This window comes from Monopterus albus, unplaced genomic scaffold, assembly GCF_001952655.1.
Source record: "Monopterus albus unplaced genomic scaffold, M_albus_1.0 scaffold6.1, whole genome shotgun sequence".
Lineage (NCBI taxonomy): Eukaryota > Metazoa > Chordata > Actinopteri > Synbranchiformes > Synbranchidae > Monopterus > Monopterus albus.
In genome coordinates, this window is record NW_018127886.1 from 5,306,506 (window position 1) to 5,325,047 (window position 18,542).

An 18,542-nucleotide genomic window follows, 5' to 3' on the forward strand; every position below is an offset into this window, starting at 1 on the left:
ACACTATTTTGATAACAAAGTTAGGTTTTCTTTTTTGCAAGCCAAATGCATCACAAAATCGTATTACTCTGTGCCACAGGTCACAGAACATGGATTGTTCTGGATAACTGAGAATTATCACAACATTAAACAAATCACTGACTCAATACATTGTCATCCACACCTCTATTTCTGGTTTTGCGTTTGGGATATATTGCAGAAATTAGATTTAGAAAGTATCCCCCAAACACAGTGATGACACATGAATGCCTGTTGCCATAAGGGTTTCCATTTGTCATGCAAGACGTTCTGCAGTAAACTGAGTTAAAATAGAAAATCTTAGCTATGCCAAGGGAGGGCAGAAAAATCCAAACAATGAAAAAACTATGTGTGGGTGGCTTAAAGTCTTTTATTTCAGTTGCCAATTGTGCAGAAATATAAAATTGCCCATTCCCAGCTTTCTTCCTTTTTCAAGTACAGTAGCAGGCCCCCACCTGCCTCTCCCCCCTTTTGTTTCTGCTGATATACTCATATACTCTAATTCCCTCTCCCTTGTGGAGAGAAGGGAGTGCAGAGGGAGATAAATTATTGAACAGTGGCAGGAGCTAAGATTAGAAACAGTGGAGTGCAGCTATAGCTCGAGTGCAAAGCGGGGAGTCTAAAGATAGAAGGGGCATCTATCACTGACACACTGGACAAACAAGGTGTTCTGATGGCATTTTCTGCTTCATCAGCAGCAAATGTACTGCAGTAGGTCTTCATTCCACACTGATGATAGGATGGAGAAAAGAGCAGATTGAATCTATAGTGGGAGTCACCTGGAGAAGTCACTCAGTATGACTGTCTAGGAGAAGTGAGCTTCCCCCTCCCCCCTTATAAGTATGCCCTCCTGTTCTTCGCTTGAAGCTGTATTTAGCCAGGATTTCCCCCCCAAAATGCTGCAGTTTGCCTTCAATTTCTGCATACACTGTAGTGTAGGATGAAAATACATCTTGCATATATTTGACACTGGGGGTGAGGAAGCATTCAGATGACTTATTTTGAGCCTCAAGCTTGGTAAATTAAGGAAACCATAATGAACACAGACCAACCAAAGCAGCTAAATGGAACAATAGCAGGAACTTGCAAATGTCTGTAACAAGTGTATAAATGTTACACCACTGCTCAGAATCCTGAAGCATCTCAAAGCTTCTAGGTTTTTTTCTGACCTCAAAGAGCACAACCTGCTTTAAGAAGTCTTTTTTGACCTTCCTGATATCATTCATTTATTTTGTGATTAAGAAATTTAAATGGCTATAAATCAAAATTAGTAAATCAACCAAACCCATTGTTGCGTAGAACCAGGTCTTTAGGTAACAAGTAGCTTCTCTCACTATAGTTGCTTGCACCTACACACTTTGTGTCAAATAACAAAATAGTTTCTTCCATTACATTTAAAAATAGATCAGAGAGAAAGTATTCTTAGTTGTCTCAAGACAGACAATAGATCTTGTTCTCTAGAAAGTGTGGGTGGCACGCTGTGCTTGGCTGTGTGCTATTGCACAACAGGTTATGTAACACCGTGGCATGCCCCTGTTTGATATGCTGGTGTTAAACGTTCCCACATAAGACTGCTGCTATCGGTCTTTGAGCATTACCTTTCCCAGTTGTATTATTAAAGCCAGTTGTTTAATTAATGTCCTGGCAGAGAAGCACAAAGAGAGACATCAGTGGTGTGTCTTGTACAAAGAGATTTCCTGGAAGCAGTGTCTGTCTGTACTTGTTGCATTCCAGAAACAGTGAGAACTACTGTTTTTTTTTAAATGCCTCCAGAAATTTTGTGAACATGGGCATGTACATTCTCTGCCACAATATTTGTCACAGGACATTATTCTAAGACTTTATGCTATTTGACCACTCACTGGTCTTAACAGATGTACTATTTCCCCAGCTATAGTTACAGTGCTTACATGCTAGGGTGGAATAATATAGAGAGGCTTTCCATTACAAGGATATGCCTTGAGTAGAGGCATTACACCCATACAGACTCCTCGGAGCAGTAGTGGGTTACATAAAATAATTCAAATCTGAGATGAACAAGCAGTTAATCCGCTTATATTTGATTTTATTATTTTACTTCCATCAACTGTTTTGTAATTGGTGGTATGTCATTGAAGAAATTTAGCATATATGAAGTATTACATTTTTAATTAGCTGCTGTGTGATATTACTATTTTACAGTTGTTTCCTAACCTTCTACCAACCCTGATTTTCAACAGTGATTAATGCAAACTTTATTACTATTACTTCAACAAATACACCAGTGATACTACAGAGACACAGATAGTCATATCGATGCTTACTTGGCAAGTTTCATCTCAATCTGCTGGCGAATTTCCTGGCGCTCCTGGTCACTCCTTGCTGGGAAAATATTCCTGTCTTCCAGCTCCTGCTTGCTGGGCCTGTTTCGTAGTTTGACAGCTAGCAGCTCCTTCCTTAGCCTGCGAGGAAGTGTACCTGCAATCATACAGTACACACACACGCATTAACACACCAAAAAGCTATTGTCAACCTTGTAGACCTTAGTAACAATCTTCATAACAGTATGCAAAGACATACTGACCAATCCTTGATCCCAACAAACACTTGATCTCAACAAACATCCTCACGAGCTGAACATTATTTACCGGGGCAGTTAGAGACTTTTTTATGAGTCTGCTTTATATTTTCAGTGAAGTGAAATGAAACAAACAATTATGGTAAAGGGTGTTTGAGAATTTTCAAATCCATATTAATGAAAGACTTTTTATATATAGAACCAGGCTACTATCCAGGTTCACTGCTTTGTCAGCTCTTATAATTGGACTGGCAGCTAATAACTGTCACTAAAATTGGCTATTTCATACAAATACTAATGGAAAACTTTTTAGAATCACTTGCCTATTTGTACCTGCAGGAGCCACAGAGCAATATTAAATATTGTTCTGGCCGCTTTACAAATTTAAGTTCACTATTTACTCTCATTTTAGCTCTGTTGTGGTTGCTACCATAATCACCGTTATCTGGCTTTTTAGCAACTAATTACTCCACTGTGTTCAGGTACTGTAGTCTCTATGTACTGTAGGTCTATCTGCTGTTTGATGCTGAGCAGGTAGCGTACAATGGATTTGTCAGACTTTTGTGTTGAAAAATGCTGCCTGCTGTTGTTGGAAAGAACACCGTGAAGCAATAATTCCATGTGGGTACACCACTTTCAGATTACTCATGCTCATTGTTAATATAAAAATGTTGATTACTGGGCAAATTCCCCAGCACATATTTGTTTAATTAAATTCCACAAACTAACTGATGCAGCAGCAAGACCTGGGGCCAGTATTATCCAAGATTAGGGTTCTGATTGTTCTCTGGGGCTCTATGCAACCTATAATTATGACAGTATGACAGTTTCTGAACAGTGCAGTAAGACAATGAGAGACAGCTTCATTTCCTACACTGTTCTCCCAGTATAGGTATAAGCACATTCAGATTAAAGCAGATGTCATCACCTTAAACTCTGGAGTCACTGTTAAAATTTAAATCCAGTCTGTAGAGTACAGAGAAAAAAACTAAATGTGTGAACATCCAAATGCTTCCAGACTTAAACTGGCTCTTTGACCCACCAGAGATGACAGACTCATTCCAGTCATCCAAGTCAGTGGGGAGGCCTGAGGTGTTAGAGAAGCACTGGTCCAGCCGCACATTCTCCTTGTTCTCCTCTGCCTCCTTCTTGGGCCAGTCAGACCCTCCACCTCCCAGGTAGCCCCCTACCAAAGACGACACGTGTTGGTTTTCAGAGCTGCACGAGCGAGAGAGCCGTCCGTCAGAGCACCACAGGCGTGGGGGTGAGCCCTGCTCACACCCTTCATGGACACTGAGGGGAGGAGGCCAAATGTAGGGTTAATGTACATGAGAGTGGGTAGATCTGATGTCCCATCAAAAGGGTTGTAGCCTTCAATCAAAATATGACTGAACAAAGTAGCATATTTATTTATTTTTTTACTGTTCCTGTCTGTTTGAATGTGGAACCCTATAAAAACAGATGTATGGGTCAACCTAATGACTCACCTCTCCTGTCTGTTCTTGGAAGCAAAGGCTCTCTGCAGTTCCTCCATAATGCAGCTGGGGGGCATGGGAGGATGCATCATATTGCCTAGATGCGGGGACCCTGAGGGGTTGGCCAGGGGCCCTCGGAGCGGTAGGGTCATTGAAGCCAAGCTTTCCGTGGCCCTGGGTGGAGGCTCCTTGGGGAGGTAGGAGTTGGCCAGGTGAGTGGGGAGCGACACAGGGCCTGAATCTAACAGGAAGGCATGAGGAGAAAAACAAAGTTTTTTTCTTTCCTGGATATTAGTTTGTAGGTCACAGGAGCTTTATCATAGTTGATGTTTGGGAAACACACGTACATTTTTACTTATGGGAATTTAGGCTGACTTACACATCTGTTTAATATGAGAGCAAAATCAAATATGGAGGAAATTATATGAACACAGGAGAAAGTACAACCTTGCCAAGTTTATTTTCACAGAAATGAGAGCACAAGTGCCAGCTGTAGTGTATCTATAGTATGCATGTTCTATAACATATATTTTGCTGATAATACTAAAGGGTCTAGAGACTTCTTCCACCACTGAGTTTTGATGGTGGTGGTGTAGAGTGCTGGCCAGGATGTTGGAAAAAAATATCCCATAGGTGCTTAAGTTGAGAACTAGTGGCCTTGAAGGCTACAGCATGCCATGCACATAGTTTTTATACATGTGCCTTGTATGGAAACATCAGTTTATCTTTCTCCTCTAATTTTGATTTTCTTTACTTTTCCAGCCAGTTGTAGTTCAAAGTGAGCAGAAACTGGTTTTCTTCAGCCACTCTCTGAAGGTCCCATTTACCACATGACCTTAACCTCTCAACACTCACCATCTCCAGTGCTCAGCTGGGGCAAAAGTTTTGTAGGTAGTAGTGGTGGGGAAGTTCTTAGAGGAATCTCCTCCTCTGATCTTTCTTCCATCTGCTCTCCCATGTCATGCAACCCTTCAGGTAAACCCCCAGCAGGGTGCACCTCCTCATGCCCTTCATCCTCCGTTAGCGGTACATTTTCCTCCACCCGTTCACAGTCCTGGAGTGGGGCAGCTACTAGAGGAAACAAAAGCAAAACATTTTTAAATGTTAAGAAAACTCATTTTATGGAAAACACTAATGCACACATTAGCTTACAATTTAAAGTATTAAAGATGGCAGAAACGGCTTGAAAAAGAATGTTCTGAAGAACAGTTATGTACAGTTTCTTCCCCTGGGCCATAACTCTCATGACCAGTTAATCCATGTTTATATGTTTAACAACTTACAGCAAACACCACAGTGTAGTAACTTATAGACAAAATTATTGTACATACCAAACAGCTCTTTTTAAACTTTTACACATTTACACAAATTTATCAATAGATTGTTTGTTTTACTTGTTATTCTGTTTTTATTATGTTTTATTTGATGCACATTAGGGGCCACTGAACTGGAATCCAATTCCTTGTATTTTAATATTTAATCATAATATTAAATATTATGACTGATTGATTAATATCAGGTTCTAATTGATGGAAAGTCAATTTAGGGACTATGACTTCTGAAAAAACAAATGAAAATACAATTGAACAATACCGAAATTAAAAACTAATTTATAGCTAATTGAATTTTAATTGTGATTTATAACATCTTGCCAAGCATAGTCTGTTCTGCTGGCTGCAGTAACAATAATACTATATACCATTATGCTAAAACGTACTGTACTATTCTAGGTGTGTATATACAAAACATGATGCACTTGTGACAGCACTGCATAGGCTAGCAAATTACTATGTGTTTGACTGATATAGGGCCACATTTCTACCAAATGCACACACTATAAACATTAGTAGACATCAAATAGCAGGTGAGAGCAAAAGCAAAGGCCATTGAATTGTCTCTGCTGCCCTCTTATGGTGCATGTGTAGAACATCAATTCAAAAACAAATGGCTCCCTTATGGAATGCAGAATATAACAAAATCAACAGACACACACAAACAGCTACAGACACAGCAGCTCTAAAGGTTGACAGTGGAGCATCTGTTATGTCAGTTTCAAATTTTATGACCTGAACAAAGTCATACTAGCGAAATAACCACATGTAATATCCTGGTACTGTAGATGTAGACACAATCCTGTGGCGGTATGGACATATTTCTCTATCATGATATCATGAAATTACAAATATCATTACATCCCTAGACATACGGCAATTGATGTAATTATTTTAATACATGAATGCTATTTTTTAATTATGCTGCAAGAAAACAACATAAAAAGCATTTTATCAGACTGATCATAGCAATTGTATACATTTTATTTATCTAATAAAAAAACTGTTGTAAAGACACACACCACTTAACAAGTCCCCCACTCTAATCTCTTGCTTTTGCAGCTCTACTGCACAGTGTCCATTGACTAGTTGAGTTTGAGCACAATCAGGGATTGTCCAACCTGAAGGGGGATGCTCCTCCTCAGGACCAAGGTATTCCACACTGCTAACTGTGAGGTTTGAGTTCAAAGGTCCACCAAAACCTCCAAGCAGGACTGCACCATCTGAACAGCAGCCCTGGGTGGGGGAGCTTGGGTCATGGCATAGAAGACTGCTGGATAATGCTACATCTGTGGGAGGATAAGAGGGAAGAGGTATGTGTACCTGTATTGTGTATACACATTCATATGAATGTGGCATTCATATGTATTATCTCCAGAAAGTCATTTCTGGTACTGATGCTTTTCTTGCGTAATTTGTGCTATTTCTATTTCTTTTTTGCAAAAAGCTCAATCAGTGTGGTTACAATGAAACAGCATTTTGGGGTCATCATACTTCCTTGATTGCCTGTTAGTGAAAGGTTTATTTTATTGTATGAAATGGTACTGAAAAGACACTTCTAAATCTTTTTTGGCAAATATTTTAAATAAGGAGCAGCTGCTAAAGTGATGGACTGACAAACAGTGCAGCAGACCTGATGTGACCAACTGTACTGACCAACCCTAAATAAAGTCAACTCTTTAACTCATCTTGATTCAATACCACTCTCTCTACAGCAAAATCATCACATTTAGCCTGGTATTCATCGACTATAATGATGCTTTTAAAAGCAGGCACACAAGGTGACAGAGATCATTTGATTCTGTTCATCAGCCGGCAGTATGATCATATTGTACTATTATTTTGCAAAATTCAGCCAAATGAAAGCAAATTAACAAATTAGTGAGATTTTTTTTTGGCTTTGTCTCATGTAGCCTCAGTTTTTGCCTCCTGTGTTTGAATCACAGACCAAAGCATCCAGTTTTCCAAAAAATGAAGATGTGGCATATTACCCAGAAGGGAAGTGAACAACACTTCCCACTATTATGACAGTATTTCCAGAATATATTCAAAGACTCTTCTAATCATATTTCACAATTAAAAAAAAAAAAACATTTTCAACCCAATTTTCTGATCCATACAAAAATGGACTGACATGTCTTGCTCAGTTAATACAATGCAAACCAAATTTAAAGTATTTTACTTTCTCTTAGACTTGAATTATTTATGTTACTGTTACTTTATAGCATTTAAAAATTTGAAGCAAAATAAGGGATTATAGTAGGGAACTATATAATTTCTGAATATCCTGGTAGAACATAGAGTTGCAACTTGATAAACATGCAAATGCAGTGAATGGAGTATCTTTTTCATTCAGATGGTTAGAGCAGTGTTTGAGGTTTCTGGAAATACCTTCAACTATAATTACATACATTTGCCATATTGTGGTACAATTTAACAAAAATGTTCTTATTTATACTGTGATATTGATGGCAGCCATATTTCCAAGCTTTTAGAAATTCAACACCAAAATTCAAAAAGTACTGTATGTGTCAGCACTATGCTGGCAAACGGCGATAGTTTGTTCTCCCTTTTAAAATCTTCTATATTTCTATGACTTCAACAAAATCAAAATGTATAAAACACTTCCTGAAGTGATTATAATTTGATGAGGACATACTTAATTCAAATGGCTGGCGCATGACTTGCCACACTTTTCATCCACACCGTCTCATTATGTCTTCCTAATCTAATTCATTAGAGACAATGGGGAGAAATGTGAGCGAGAGAGCATCTGTTTGTGTAACCTGTACTATAAATATACAGCCTTCCTCCACCCCACCGCCGTGCACTGTACCTGTGGAACTCTGCTTGAGCTTCTCATTTTTCTTTTTCCTCCACTTCCAGGGTTTGAAAATGCGTCCCAGGGTGGCCAGCTTGCTGTTACGTCGGATGGGTGGAGTGTGGACCCCGGTCACCAAGCAACCTGTCCTCAGCACCCTCTGCTGGTCCAGCACCTCTACTACAGAGATCGAAGAGATGGAGAAGCAGCCCAGATAGTGGCCAAGAGTTGTTACAGGAGGATGAAATGGGTAAAGAAAGAGCAGGTGGGGGTGTGGACAGAAGGATCCAAAGCAGGAAAAGAAGGCAAAGAGAGGGGAAGGGAGTGTGTTGCAATATGGTGGTAAAGACAGGTAAAGGGAAAGTGAAAGAGAGAGGGAAAGCAGAACACAATTAGTATGCCCACCTTACTGAATAAACCATGATGGACTCTAAGTGCTGTGAACTGATTCAATTAGAAAGACTAATCTGATCAAGGCACACTCCCTCATGGGTGTTACTGTATGTCCCTGTGAATCCCTTCCCTGTGAGCTGTATGCCATGTATCAAAATAAATATCTCTCACAGTCCAAATTTGGGGGGAACATAAGAGCACAGGCAGGGAGATCCGACAAAAAAAAAAATGCATTTCCCCAGAGACCAACAGGTGTGCTAGCCTTGCTGCTTTCCCAGAGACAACAGTAGACTCTGCTGCCTAGTAAGACAGAGCTGATTGTTTTAACGTGCCAGCCTTTTTGTTCCAATATACTGTACAGGTCCACTGCTACACATATTTATATTATATGTCCCAGCTCTTACTCAACATTCCATATGTGACCTCAGTAATCTTTTTAGGAGGTGTACATGTCCTTTCCAAAACATGGGTACCATTCAGGTTATTTTTGTTATTTGATCCCACAAAGCCATGATGATTTAGGGTGCTCATGCCTGTCTCTATGCCACATAAAAACACTCACAAATATTCACAAAATAGTCTAAACAGTAAATAAAACAACATATATGTTAGTTTAATCAGACATTGTTTCATATACTGTACAAAAGGAAGCAATGGAAACATATGCAGGAATCTATGGAGAATAGAGTCTTTGATATTCATCTGTCTTTTGTAATAGATTAGCTGTGCCCATCTACTGTGATGCCATCCCCTTCAAATAGAGCCTTTTTCTCTCTTTAAAGGAAGCTTGTATTTCAATGAATGATGACTGTGACTCATGTCAGCCAAAGTATAGGTCTACAGTGCCATGTGCCCACGTTGCTGCTAGTCACAAAGAGAGCCAAGAAAAGGAATCTTACAGTAAATGTCATGTATTTAAGAGCTGCATACATCAATGTGACAAAAATGGAGTGATATCAGCCTTCAGGAGGCTGATATCTTTATTCAAATATTCATCTAAGGAAGAGGGAAGGATCTGTGATGGGGGAGGTTGGGAAGAAGAAGGGAGGGATTTGCAGAATGGCTTAGGGTGTGATGTAGAGTATGGTGATGGAGGAGGGAGGATCCAGCTGACTCCTTTTCATGTGCTTTTGCAACCCCTTGCGTTTTCCTTGAAGCACAAGTGTAGGGAGTAGAAAGGGGATGGTGGTAGTGATTGGGGGAGGAGAAGGGTAGAAGAGATGAAATGCTAGGAAATAAGGAGGGGAGAAACAACAGAGGAGAGGAAAAGAGACTAGGGAAGAAACCATGAGAGCAGTGTAAAATAAAGGAAAGATGGTAGTAAAAGAGAGTGAGAAACAAGAAAAGGAGAGGAGAGTAAAGAGAAAAAGAAAGGTGGTGGCAAAAAGGAAGGGGCAGCAAGCAGACTAGAGGGAAGAGAGAAGAGAGAAAAGGAAAGGAAAGGAAAGTAATGGCATGAGATAAAACAGGGAGAGGTGACAGAGAATATATGAAATTAAAAGTGACCATTTTGAGTTCAGAGTTTGACCCCAAGTGTTCCTGGAAACAGGTCAGTTGACCATGCACACCCTTCTCACTGAGTCATCCTCACTACTGTCACACATGCAGCGTGGCAGACAGGGCGCCACACACACAATCCAGGCCAAGCTTTAAGTAAATGCACTCAGTCGTACAGAGGGAAAAAGCCTAAAAGAAGGAAAGAGGGAGGGATAGAGGTGTCTGTGTGTGTGTGTGTGTGTGAGAGAGAGAGAGAGAGAGAGAGAGAGAGCCAGAGAAACTGCATGTATCTGTAGATACAGAGAGGAGGTGGGGTCAGGCCCACTGCTGTTGCCATGGTGACCACATCCAGATGCTGCCGCAGCAGTGGAAGCCAGTGGGGCAAGCAAGTCAGCCTGTAGCTTAGAGGAGAGAGGAGAGAAGCCCCCAACACAGACTCTGCCTGCCACATCTAAAGCCAGTGAAGCACCCAGTGCATTGTGGGTAGGGGGTAATGCCACGCAAAGGACCAAATCTGTCTGCATTTTGAAAAAGGGAAGGAGATCAGAGGGTGGGGGGAGGAGGAGGGGAGAAAGGGGATTCCAGGGAGAAGAGGCGAGATGGAGAGATGGGAGGGGGCTGTTGCTATACGGAAGAGCTTGCAGGAGAATCTGAGCTCGTCCAATCACATAGCAGCTATTTGTAATGCATATCAAGTAACTCTTCATTTTTCATAGAAAGACTGGTGGTTCAGAGTAAATGACAGGAATCTGGTGGAGCACAAGAATTAGGTAAAAACACATGCATGCACATGAAAATTTCTTTTATCTGCCAGATGAGGATGCATCAAAATATATGTCAAATAAGCATGAAAGGATTGCGCACACTATGTGCTGAAAATATACAATTCTAATTAATATGCTAATGCAAAAAGGATGTGTTAAATCCACATGTCATGCTGATGCAGCGGACCGTGCTGTATGCCCGTAGTCGTCTACAGCACAAGTCTGCACACTGTAAATCCAGTCAGGTGGCAGTGTCATGGTTGTACACACAATAAAGCTTATATTCCCAATAGAAAACATATAATTCATATATACATTCATAAAATAAGCAGTGAATGTTAAACCCTATTTTGCATTAGCGCATTGTGGAATGATTTATGAGTAGAATAAAGTAGGCAATATGATAATGTGACTTGGCAAGAAAAGTACGACAGAGTGCGTTAGTGTGCCACCAGGGACCACACCCCACTTAACCAGCTTGTCAGCACATTCCGGAGCATAGATATCTCCCTACATGCACAAACTGAGCACATCCTCCCTCCAGGTGCCCAAGGAGAGAGCTGTCCAACAGGAATGTGCTCTTCTTTGTCTCCTTCTCTGTAAAAGAAAGGGTTTTAAAATGGTTAGTCAGCGATGAAATACCCAACACACAATTTCTGAGTCTTTCCTGTTTTGCTGTGATACTGACAAAGGCAAAGAATGTAAGCAATGAACGCAACTCAGAATGTATTTGTGACCTTTTCACAATCTGTGATGAAAGGGATTCACACTGAGAGGTAGGATAATACCAGTGGCATAGTTTCAGTAATGAGGTGATATGAGGCAAAGCCTTGCTGAATAACCTGACTGAGTGATCTGATGAGCGAGTTTGTGTTTTTAAAGCTCTCTCTGTTGTATTACAAATTATGTCTAAATCTATTTGTATTATTTCACTGCATCTCAAGAATACTGGACATCAAGTATTTATCATGCTACTCTTATTTGAAACCTCTCAAACACTCAGCTCTTTGAAATATCAATTGTGGAAAGGCCTTAAAGGGTTGTCAGGTACAGTAGTCTGAAAATACTATTTGCCCTTCAAGTTACAGTGCAATATTTACAGCTTCAAACAAGTACAGTCTGGTGTGTTGTCTTGCACAAAAGGTATTATTTTTGTTCATCTGTTATCTGAGTCGGGCAATTTAAAAAAAATTGTCTTGTCCATTGTAGTTTTATTTTTTTAGCCAGTTGGTCTTTTGGTCGAAATATCTCAACCACTGTCACATGCATTGCCAAGAAATTCACTGTTCCCAAAGCGTAAATGGTTTTTGGTGATCCCATTAGGTTGATATTTTACTGTAGTTTCTGTGTAAAATAGTTCAACAATTACAAAAATTTTGGTAGAGAAACGTATTTTCCCCTAAGGATGAATTGTCATAACTTTTCCTGTAGCACCATTTGTCCAATAATTAGCTTTATGTCAAATACCTGTAAAACTAATGGTGTTTTAAATTATATATGCTACACTAAGTTGGTGAAAATTGGAAACATTATACCTACAAAATATTGGCATTAACATCATCACGAGCATCTTGCCATGCTAGCATTAGCATTTTGCTCAAAGCATTGATGTGTCTGTTATGGATGGTTCAACTATTAGTAGGACTAGTGGAGTTAGATACTGTAAGTAGTGAGCAGGCTGCCCCATTCAAATAAAACCCAAGACAGTGGGGCCAGCCACAGCAGCGTGACCCAAGCAAATACTGTGTAGATATGAAGCTGGGTTAAGCTGCTGATTGTTTACTCCTTGCTTGGTAGGAGTTAAAAGTAGCTCTGAAAGTATCGTTCAATTTTAAAGAACTGTAGGTTAGGGCTAGAGAATAGTGCTGCCTGTCATAGGGCCCAGCAGATTTATGATGGGATGGCCTGATATCCACTGCGGGGCTCAGTGATACGACAATTCAAAACATCATTTAACATAAATACTGGGCTTCTATAGGAATGCTCACTCAGCTTTTAGCACATATACAGTGCCTTGCGAAAGTATTCGGCCCCCTTGAACTTTGCGACCTTTTGCCACATTTCAGGCTTCAAACATAAAGATATAAAACTGTAATTTTTTGCGAAGAATCAACAACAAGTGGGACACAATCATGAAGTGGAACGAAATTTATTGGATATTTCAAACTTTTTTAACAAATAAAAAACTGAAAAATTGGGCGTGCAAAATTATTCAGCCCCCTTAAGTTAATACTTTGTAGCGCCACCTTTTGCTGCGATTACAGCTGTAAGTCGCTTGGGGTATGTCTATCAGTTTTGCACATCGAGAGACTGAAATTTTTGCCCATTCCTCCTTGCAAAACAGCTCGAGCTCAGTGAGGTTGGATGGAGAGCGTTTGTGAACAGCAGTTTTCAGTTCTTTCCACAGATTCTCGATTGGATTCAGGTCTGGACTTTGACTTGGCCATTCTAACACCTGGATATGTTTATTTGTGAACCATTCCATTGTAGATTTTGCTTTATGTTTTGGATCATTGTCTTGTTGGAAGACAAATCTCCGTCCCAGTCTCAGGTCTTTTGCAGACTCCATCAGGTTTCCTTCCAGAATGGTCCTGTATTTGGCTCCATCCATCTTCCCATCAATTTTAACCATCTTCCCTGTCCCTGCTGAAGAAAAGCAGGCCCAAACCATGATGCTGCCACCACCATGTTTGACAGTGGGGATGGTGTGTTCAGGGTGATGAGCTGTGTTGCTTTTACGCCAAACATAACGTTTTGCATTGTTGCCAAAAAGTTCGATTTTGGTTTCATCTGACCAGAGCACCTTCTTCCACATGTTTGGTGTGTCTCCCAGGTGGCTTGTGGCAAACTTTAAACGACACTTTTTATGGATATCTTTAAGAAATGGCTTTCTTCTTGCCACTCTTCCATAAGGGCCAGATTTGTGCAGTATACGACTGATTGTTGTCCTATGGACAGAGTCTCCCACCTCAGCTGTAGATCTCTGCAGTTCATTCAGAGTGATCATGGGCCTCTTGGCTGCATCTCTGATCAGTCTTCTCCTTGTATGAGCTGAAAGTTTAGAGGGACGGTCAGGTCTTGGTAGATTTGCAGTGGTCTGATACTCCTTTCATTTCAATATTATCGCTTGCACAGTGCTCCTTGGGATGTTTAACGCTTGGGAAATCTTTTTGTATCCAAATTCGGCTTTAAACTTCTCCACAACAGTATCTTGGACCTGCCTGGTGTGTTCCTTGTTCTTCATGATGCTCTCTGCGCTTTAAACGGACCTCTGAGACTCTCACAGTGCAGGTGCATTTATACGGAGACTTGATTCCACACAGGTGGATTCTATTTATCATCATTAGTCATTTAGGTCAACATTGGATCATTCAGAGATCCTCACTGAACTTCTGGAGAGAGTTTGCTGCACTAAAAGTAAAGGGGCTGAATAATTTTGCACGCCCAATTTTTCAGTTTTTTATTTGTTAAAAAAGTTTGAAATATCCAATAAATTTCGTTCCACTTCATGATTGTGTCCCACTTGTTGTTGATTCTTCACAAAAAATTACAGTTTTATATCTTTATGTTTGAAGCCTGAAATGTGGCAAAAGGTCACAAAGTTCAAGGGGGCCGAATACTTTCGCAAGGCACTGTAACTGTGTATTGATAAGGGTGCAGCCCCACGTGGTTGCTGACATGGCTGTATACTCTTGTTACTACTGCTACCTGCTGCAAGCCTCGGTTCCTCCAGCCACCCTGCTCCTCCCACTCAGGCAACTGACAATGTGCCCTTGGATGGACCACCGCCTTATGCACTGCCAGCTCCTCACTTTACCCCCCTGGCTTTACAACTGCGCTGCCATCTGTCTGTAGCCGTGCTGCCTCAGGGGCCCGGCCACAGTCAGGACATGCAGCTAAAGACTTTTGGGGAGAAAGCAAGGAGAAGAAGAGCTGAAGCAATGTAAAATGAAAGGAGTATGAATGAGAGAGAGAGAGGGGCTGAGATCAGGCATGGTTGTGGTCAGCTATAGAGTGATTTATTAAAGGGGTGAGAGAGAATAATGAACACCTACACAAAATGATGCTATTCAGGCTCTAGAAAGAGCAACCAACAGAAGCATTAATAATATCTAAATGCTGAATGCCTCATCTCATAAAGATTTCTTTCTTATCCTTTTTTTTTTTTTTTTTTTTGTCCCTGATCTAAACTTCATCCTAGAGAAATTTACCTTATGCACAGATTTACATATCCAATCACCAATAATCATCCCACTGAGCGGCGTTTCAACAATGCATAAATAATAAAATTATTAATGAGCAAAAGACCATTTCTCTCTCTCCAGGACAGTAGCTGCGTGCAGTCTTAAGTTCACTGGCTAGATGACCATAACCAACACACAGGACACCCAGGTCACCTTGTTTTTTTTTTTTTTTTTTTTGTTTGTTTGTCCAGTTTAATATTTCAGTAAACCATGAGGAGGAGAAAGAATAGTCTTACTCATTTTACAACCAATCAAATCAAAGCTAGCTCTGTTAGGTGAGTTTGTTTTTATAACTCATCTTTACATGAATGTTGGATACTGTAGCTTTTGGGAATGAAACTCCTTTCTGGAAAATGAAGGTAACATGGTGAAAGCCTATATGAGTCTGCAAAGGTCAAGCCTCCAGAGTGTCGAAGTGAAACTCCAGTGTGTGGGCTACTGGCATCAAGAGAGTGAAATGATGTCAGTGAGGCCAGCAGGCAATAGTAAGTGCCCGAGGCTCTTGTTTGTTGCCATATGTTGGTGTCAGTTTCTGATGAAAGACTGTTTCTCTGTTTTGACTTGTGAGTTTAGATTTTCATGAAATTGTGTCACCAAATATGTAGGAAGAGTACTGTCAATTTATAATCAGCTATTAGCAAATGCATATCAGTATTTGTGTGACACAACAAAAAGTCCCAACATGAAAAGAGCATTCCCCTGATTTTTCACAATGATATAATTTAGTCCTACAGAGTTTGTGAAAACAAAGCTTGTCTTAATGTGGAGAGGTGCTCATTGAGCAGCACTGGCAGCAGTGCAGAGATATTGGCTTCTAAAAGGTTTCGAGTGGGATTGACCTCTCTAACAATCAGAGATTTTCAGTTATTTCAGCTTGATCAGTAGGTTTTGTTGCATTCTTATTAACTGTAATTTCATTAGGACAAATATCTGAAGTGATGGGCAGAGCGGGGTGGAGCGTAGCAGATTGTAGTAGAGCGTAGAGCAGTGAGAGGGAGCACTGGGTGGAGCAAATCCTTCTAATAACCCCCTCCCACATGACAAAAAATCACTGTTTCATAGAACAACAGAGCAGTTCTCTCTTTATTCTTCAGTAAACCTAGTATCTAATTTATTGCTCTATTATTATATTATTGAATTAATTATGAATTATTGAATAACTGAATAACAGCAAGTTTAAGTGCTGAGTATCAGTGAAGGTTTGTGCTCTACAGATGTTTTTAAATGGTTTTTGGCCTAAACAGTAATTGACCGTTAATGCTGATAATGGGTACCTCTTCTTATACAGAACTGCTTAAAATATACACATGCACATGACACATTATGACACAGCCACACCTCTGCATTTTAACCAAAAAAGGATAGGCTATCTTGGACCAACTGTGAAAGCCTAGCTGCAGGCATCACATCTACCCATCTACCCAGTGGGCTGAAAATGTTCCTGCTAAAAGTGCTTTTCCTGTCACCCACACAATAGGCCAAGCCTCAGAGAATGCCATGCCAATCTGCTCTCCCAACAACAACAACCAGAAGAAGAAGAAGAAGACCCTGAATGTGGCCAGGATGATTTCCAATTCATAGTGGAGTTTTGGGTTACATTCCTGTCCATCTTAATCCATCAAAAGCTCCCTTCAATCAGGTAATCATACCTTGGACTGTCCCTGCTATCTATCACATTAATCTAACAGACTCAGATTGACTCATTTAACTCCTTTTATATCAAGAAGATGTGCTGCTTGCAAAATCTGCCTTTTAACAGAGATGATTTAGAAATTGACACTCTAGACTCTGATGACTTAAAAGTGTGATGTGGCCTTGTGTTTAGACTTTCCAAGCAAAAGAAAGGTCACAGCTTCAATCCTGCAGCAGCCAGTGTGTTTATTAGCAGTTTAAAGTGTCTTTGAACAATATCCTGAGCTCTTACTTATTTTTTTTTAAATCCCTCAAGATAACAAAAACTGAAAATAGTTCTTAACTGCTAAGTGGCTGCAGAAGAAGAGTAGTCACTCTTCAAGTTTATGCGCAGGTGAGTTAGCCATAGGTCTGCAATGGGTCGTGGGTGTGTTCAGTCTATGAAGCTAGTTAAAGACTCCAGCGGCACAGTCAGGTGGGTGAGCAATGGTGCGTGGTTTATTCCTGTTATTTCCAGGTCAGTATCAGAAAAAAATATATAAAGCATATTGAGTCAGTGCATGAAAGAGCAGACAAATACTCACTGCGCCCAAAAATGTGTATGAGTGTTTGTATAGATATCTGCACATTATACAGAAGCGGATCACTTAGTTCCACTGGACTCCCATCGCTCTGTAGGGAGAAAAGCACATTACAGTCTCCAGCCAGGAAAGGCAACAGGAGGCGCACAGAGGAACAGCATGAATCACCACTGTTAGGACTGTAAACGCCAAACGAGTTGCCACAGCAAGAAGTCCACTCGCATCTGGATTCCCTCAAGTGTGCAGCAATATGAGTGTGGGATGGTTTAGCCCTATTAAAAACAACTTGGTGTAACAGCATGAGCAGTAGCTGGAGCTAGAGCAGGGAGTCAAATTGTACAGTAGTGTGTGCAAAGCTACTACTCTTCAAGGAAAACAAAAAAAATGACTTAAAAATAGCATGATGTGCTGGACTTCCAGGATAAACAGCTCATTTTGAGAGGCCACACAATGCAGACGTATGCAGTTCAGTGACCTCAGTTGTCATGGATATGAATATACTAGTAGATATTGCATGCATGGTCAAGTACAAAGATGGAGAGAGGAAGGACAGTATGTGTATTATAATAGTATTATTACAGTCATGACAGCGGCTAAACCTATGGATGATGCACCTATTTGAGTTCCTAAAGTAATGCTATGGTTTTATGGGTTTAACTGAATTAAAACACCAAGTCGAAGCAGAATATGGCACGTTAGTTACTGTATCAACAGAATGCTATTTGGAAAAAATGTTTTTGGTGTGACTGGAGCAAAAGTGACTGCATTTACAGTAAAATGCGCTAGAGGAGATAAAGGAGAAATGTCACCAAAAGATTTTAACCAGTTACTGAAACACATTCATTTGTATGACACACAAGCTTCCCTGCAGGGGGCTGCTGTCTGGGGGATGCTGTTTAGGCCATGTGGTAGATTCTTGCTGATGGTGAAGTTGCTAGAGGCCACTCATTTGCCAGCAATGACCACAGACTCCATACTACATGGTTGCCCACAGTTCTAATAGCAGATTTACTGGGATTGCATTGAAGTTTTTGGCTTACATGGTTGTACGTGATTATTAAATTGAATGGAATTTGCATCTGGGTCTGCAAAGTGTACCTTCCCCATCAATCCATCACTGGAGCATAAAAAGGAAAAAAAAAAAAAGATTTGTTGGTCGACTTTCCCAGTCGATCAAGGGACCAGCTGAGTCAAGGCATCTGCGCTCCAGCACAGTCTGCTCAGCACAC

General features: G+C 40.5%; 1 protein-coding gene across 2 annotated transcripts in view; it reads right to left on the reverse strand.

The window, feature by feature from the left end:
* The window catches only part of phactr3a (phosphatase and actin regulator 3a), a 32,187-nt gene that overhangs the window by 3,942 nt on the left and 9,703 nt on the right, over positions 1-18,542 (reverse strand). Inside the window, exons 2-7 of one of the 2 annotated variants that reach the window (XM_020615721.1) lie at positions 8,218-8,382; positions 6,503-6,670; positions 4,906-5,118; positions 4,063-4,291; positions 3,618-3,868; positions 2,322-2,475 (exon numbers count right to left, since the gene is read on the reverse strand). In XM_020615721.1, the coding sequence (XP_020471377.1) occupies positions 2,322-2,475; positions 3,618-3,868; positions 4,063-4,291; positions 4,906-5,118; positions 6,503-6,670; positions 8,218-8,382 (1,180 nt within the window). Of the gene's footprint in view, positions 1-2,321; positions 2,476-3,617; positions 3,869-4,062; positions 4,292-4,905; positions 5,122-6,502; positions 6,671-8,217; positions 8,383-18,542 lie in introns of both variants that reach the window. The other variant, XM_020615711.1, reaches the window with a different exon arrangement.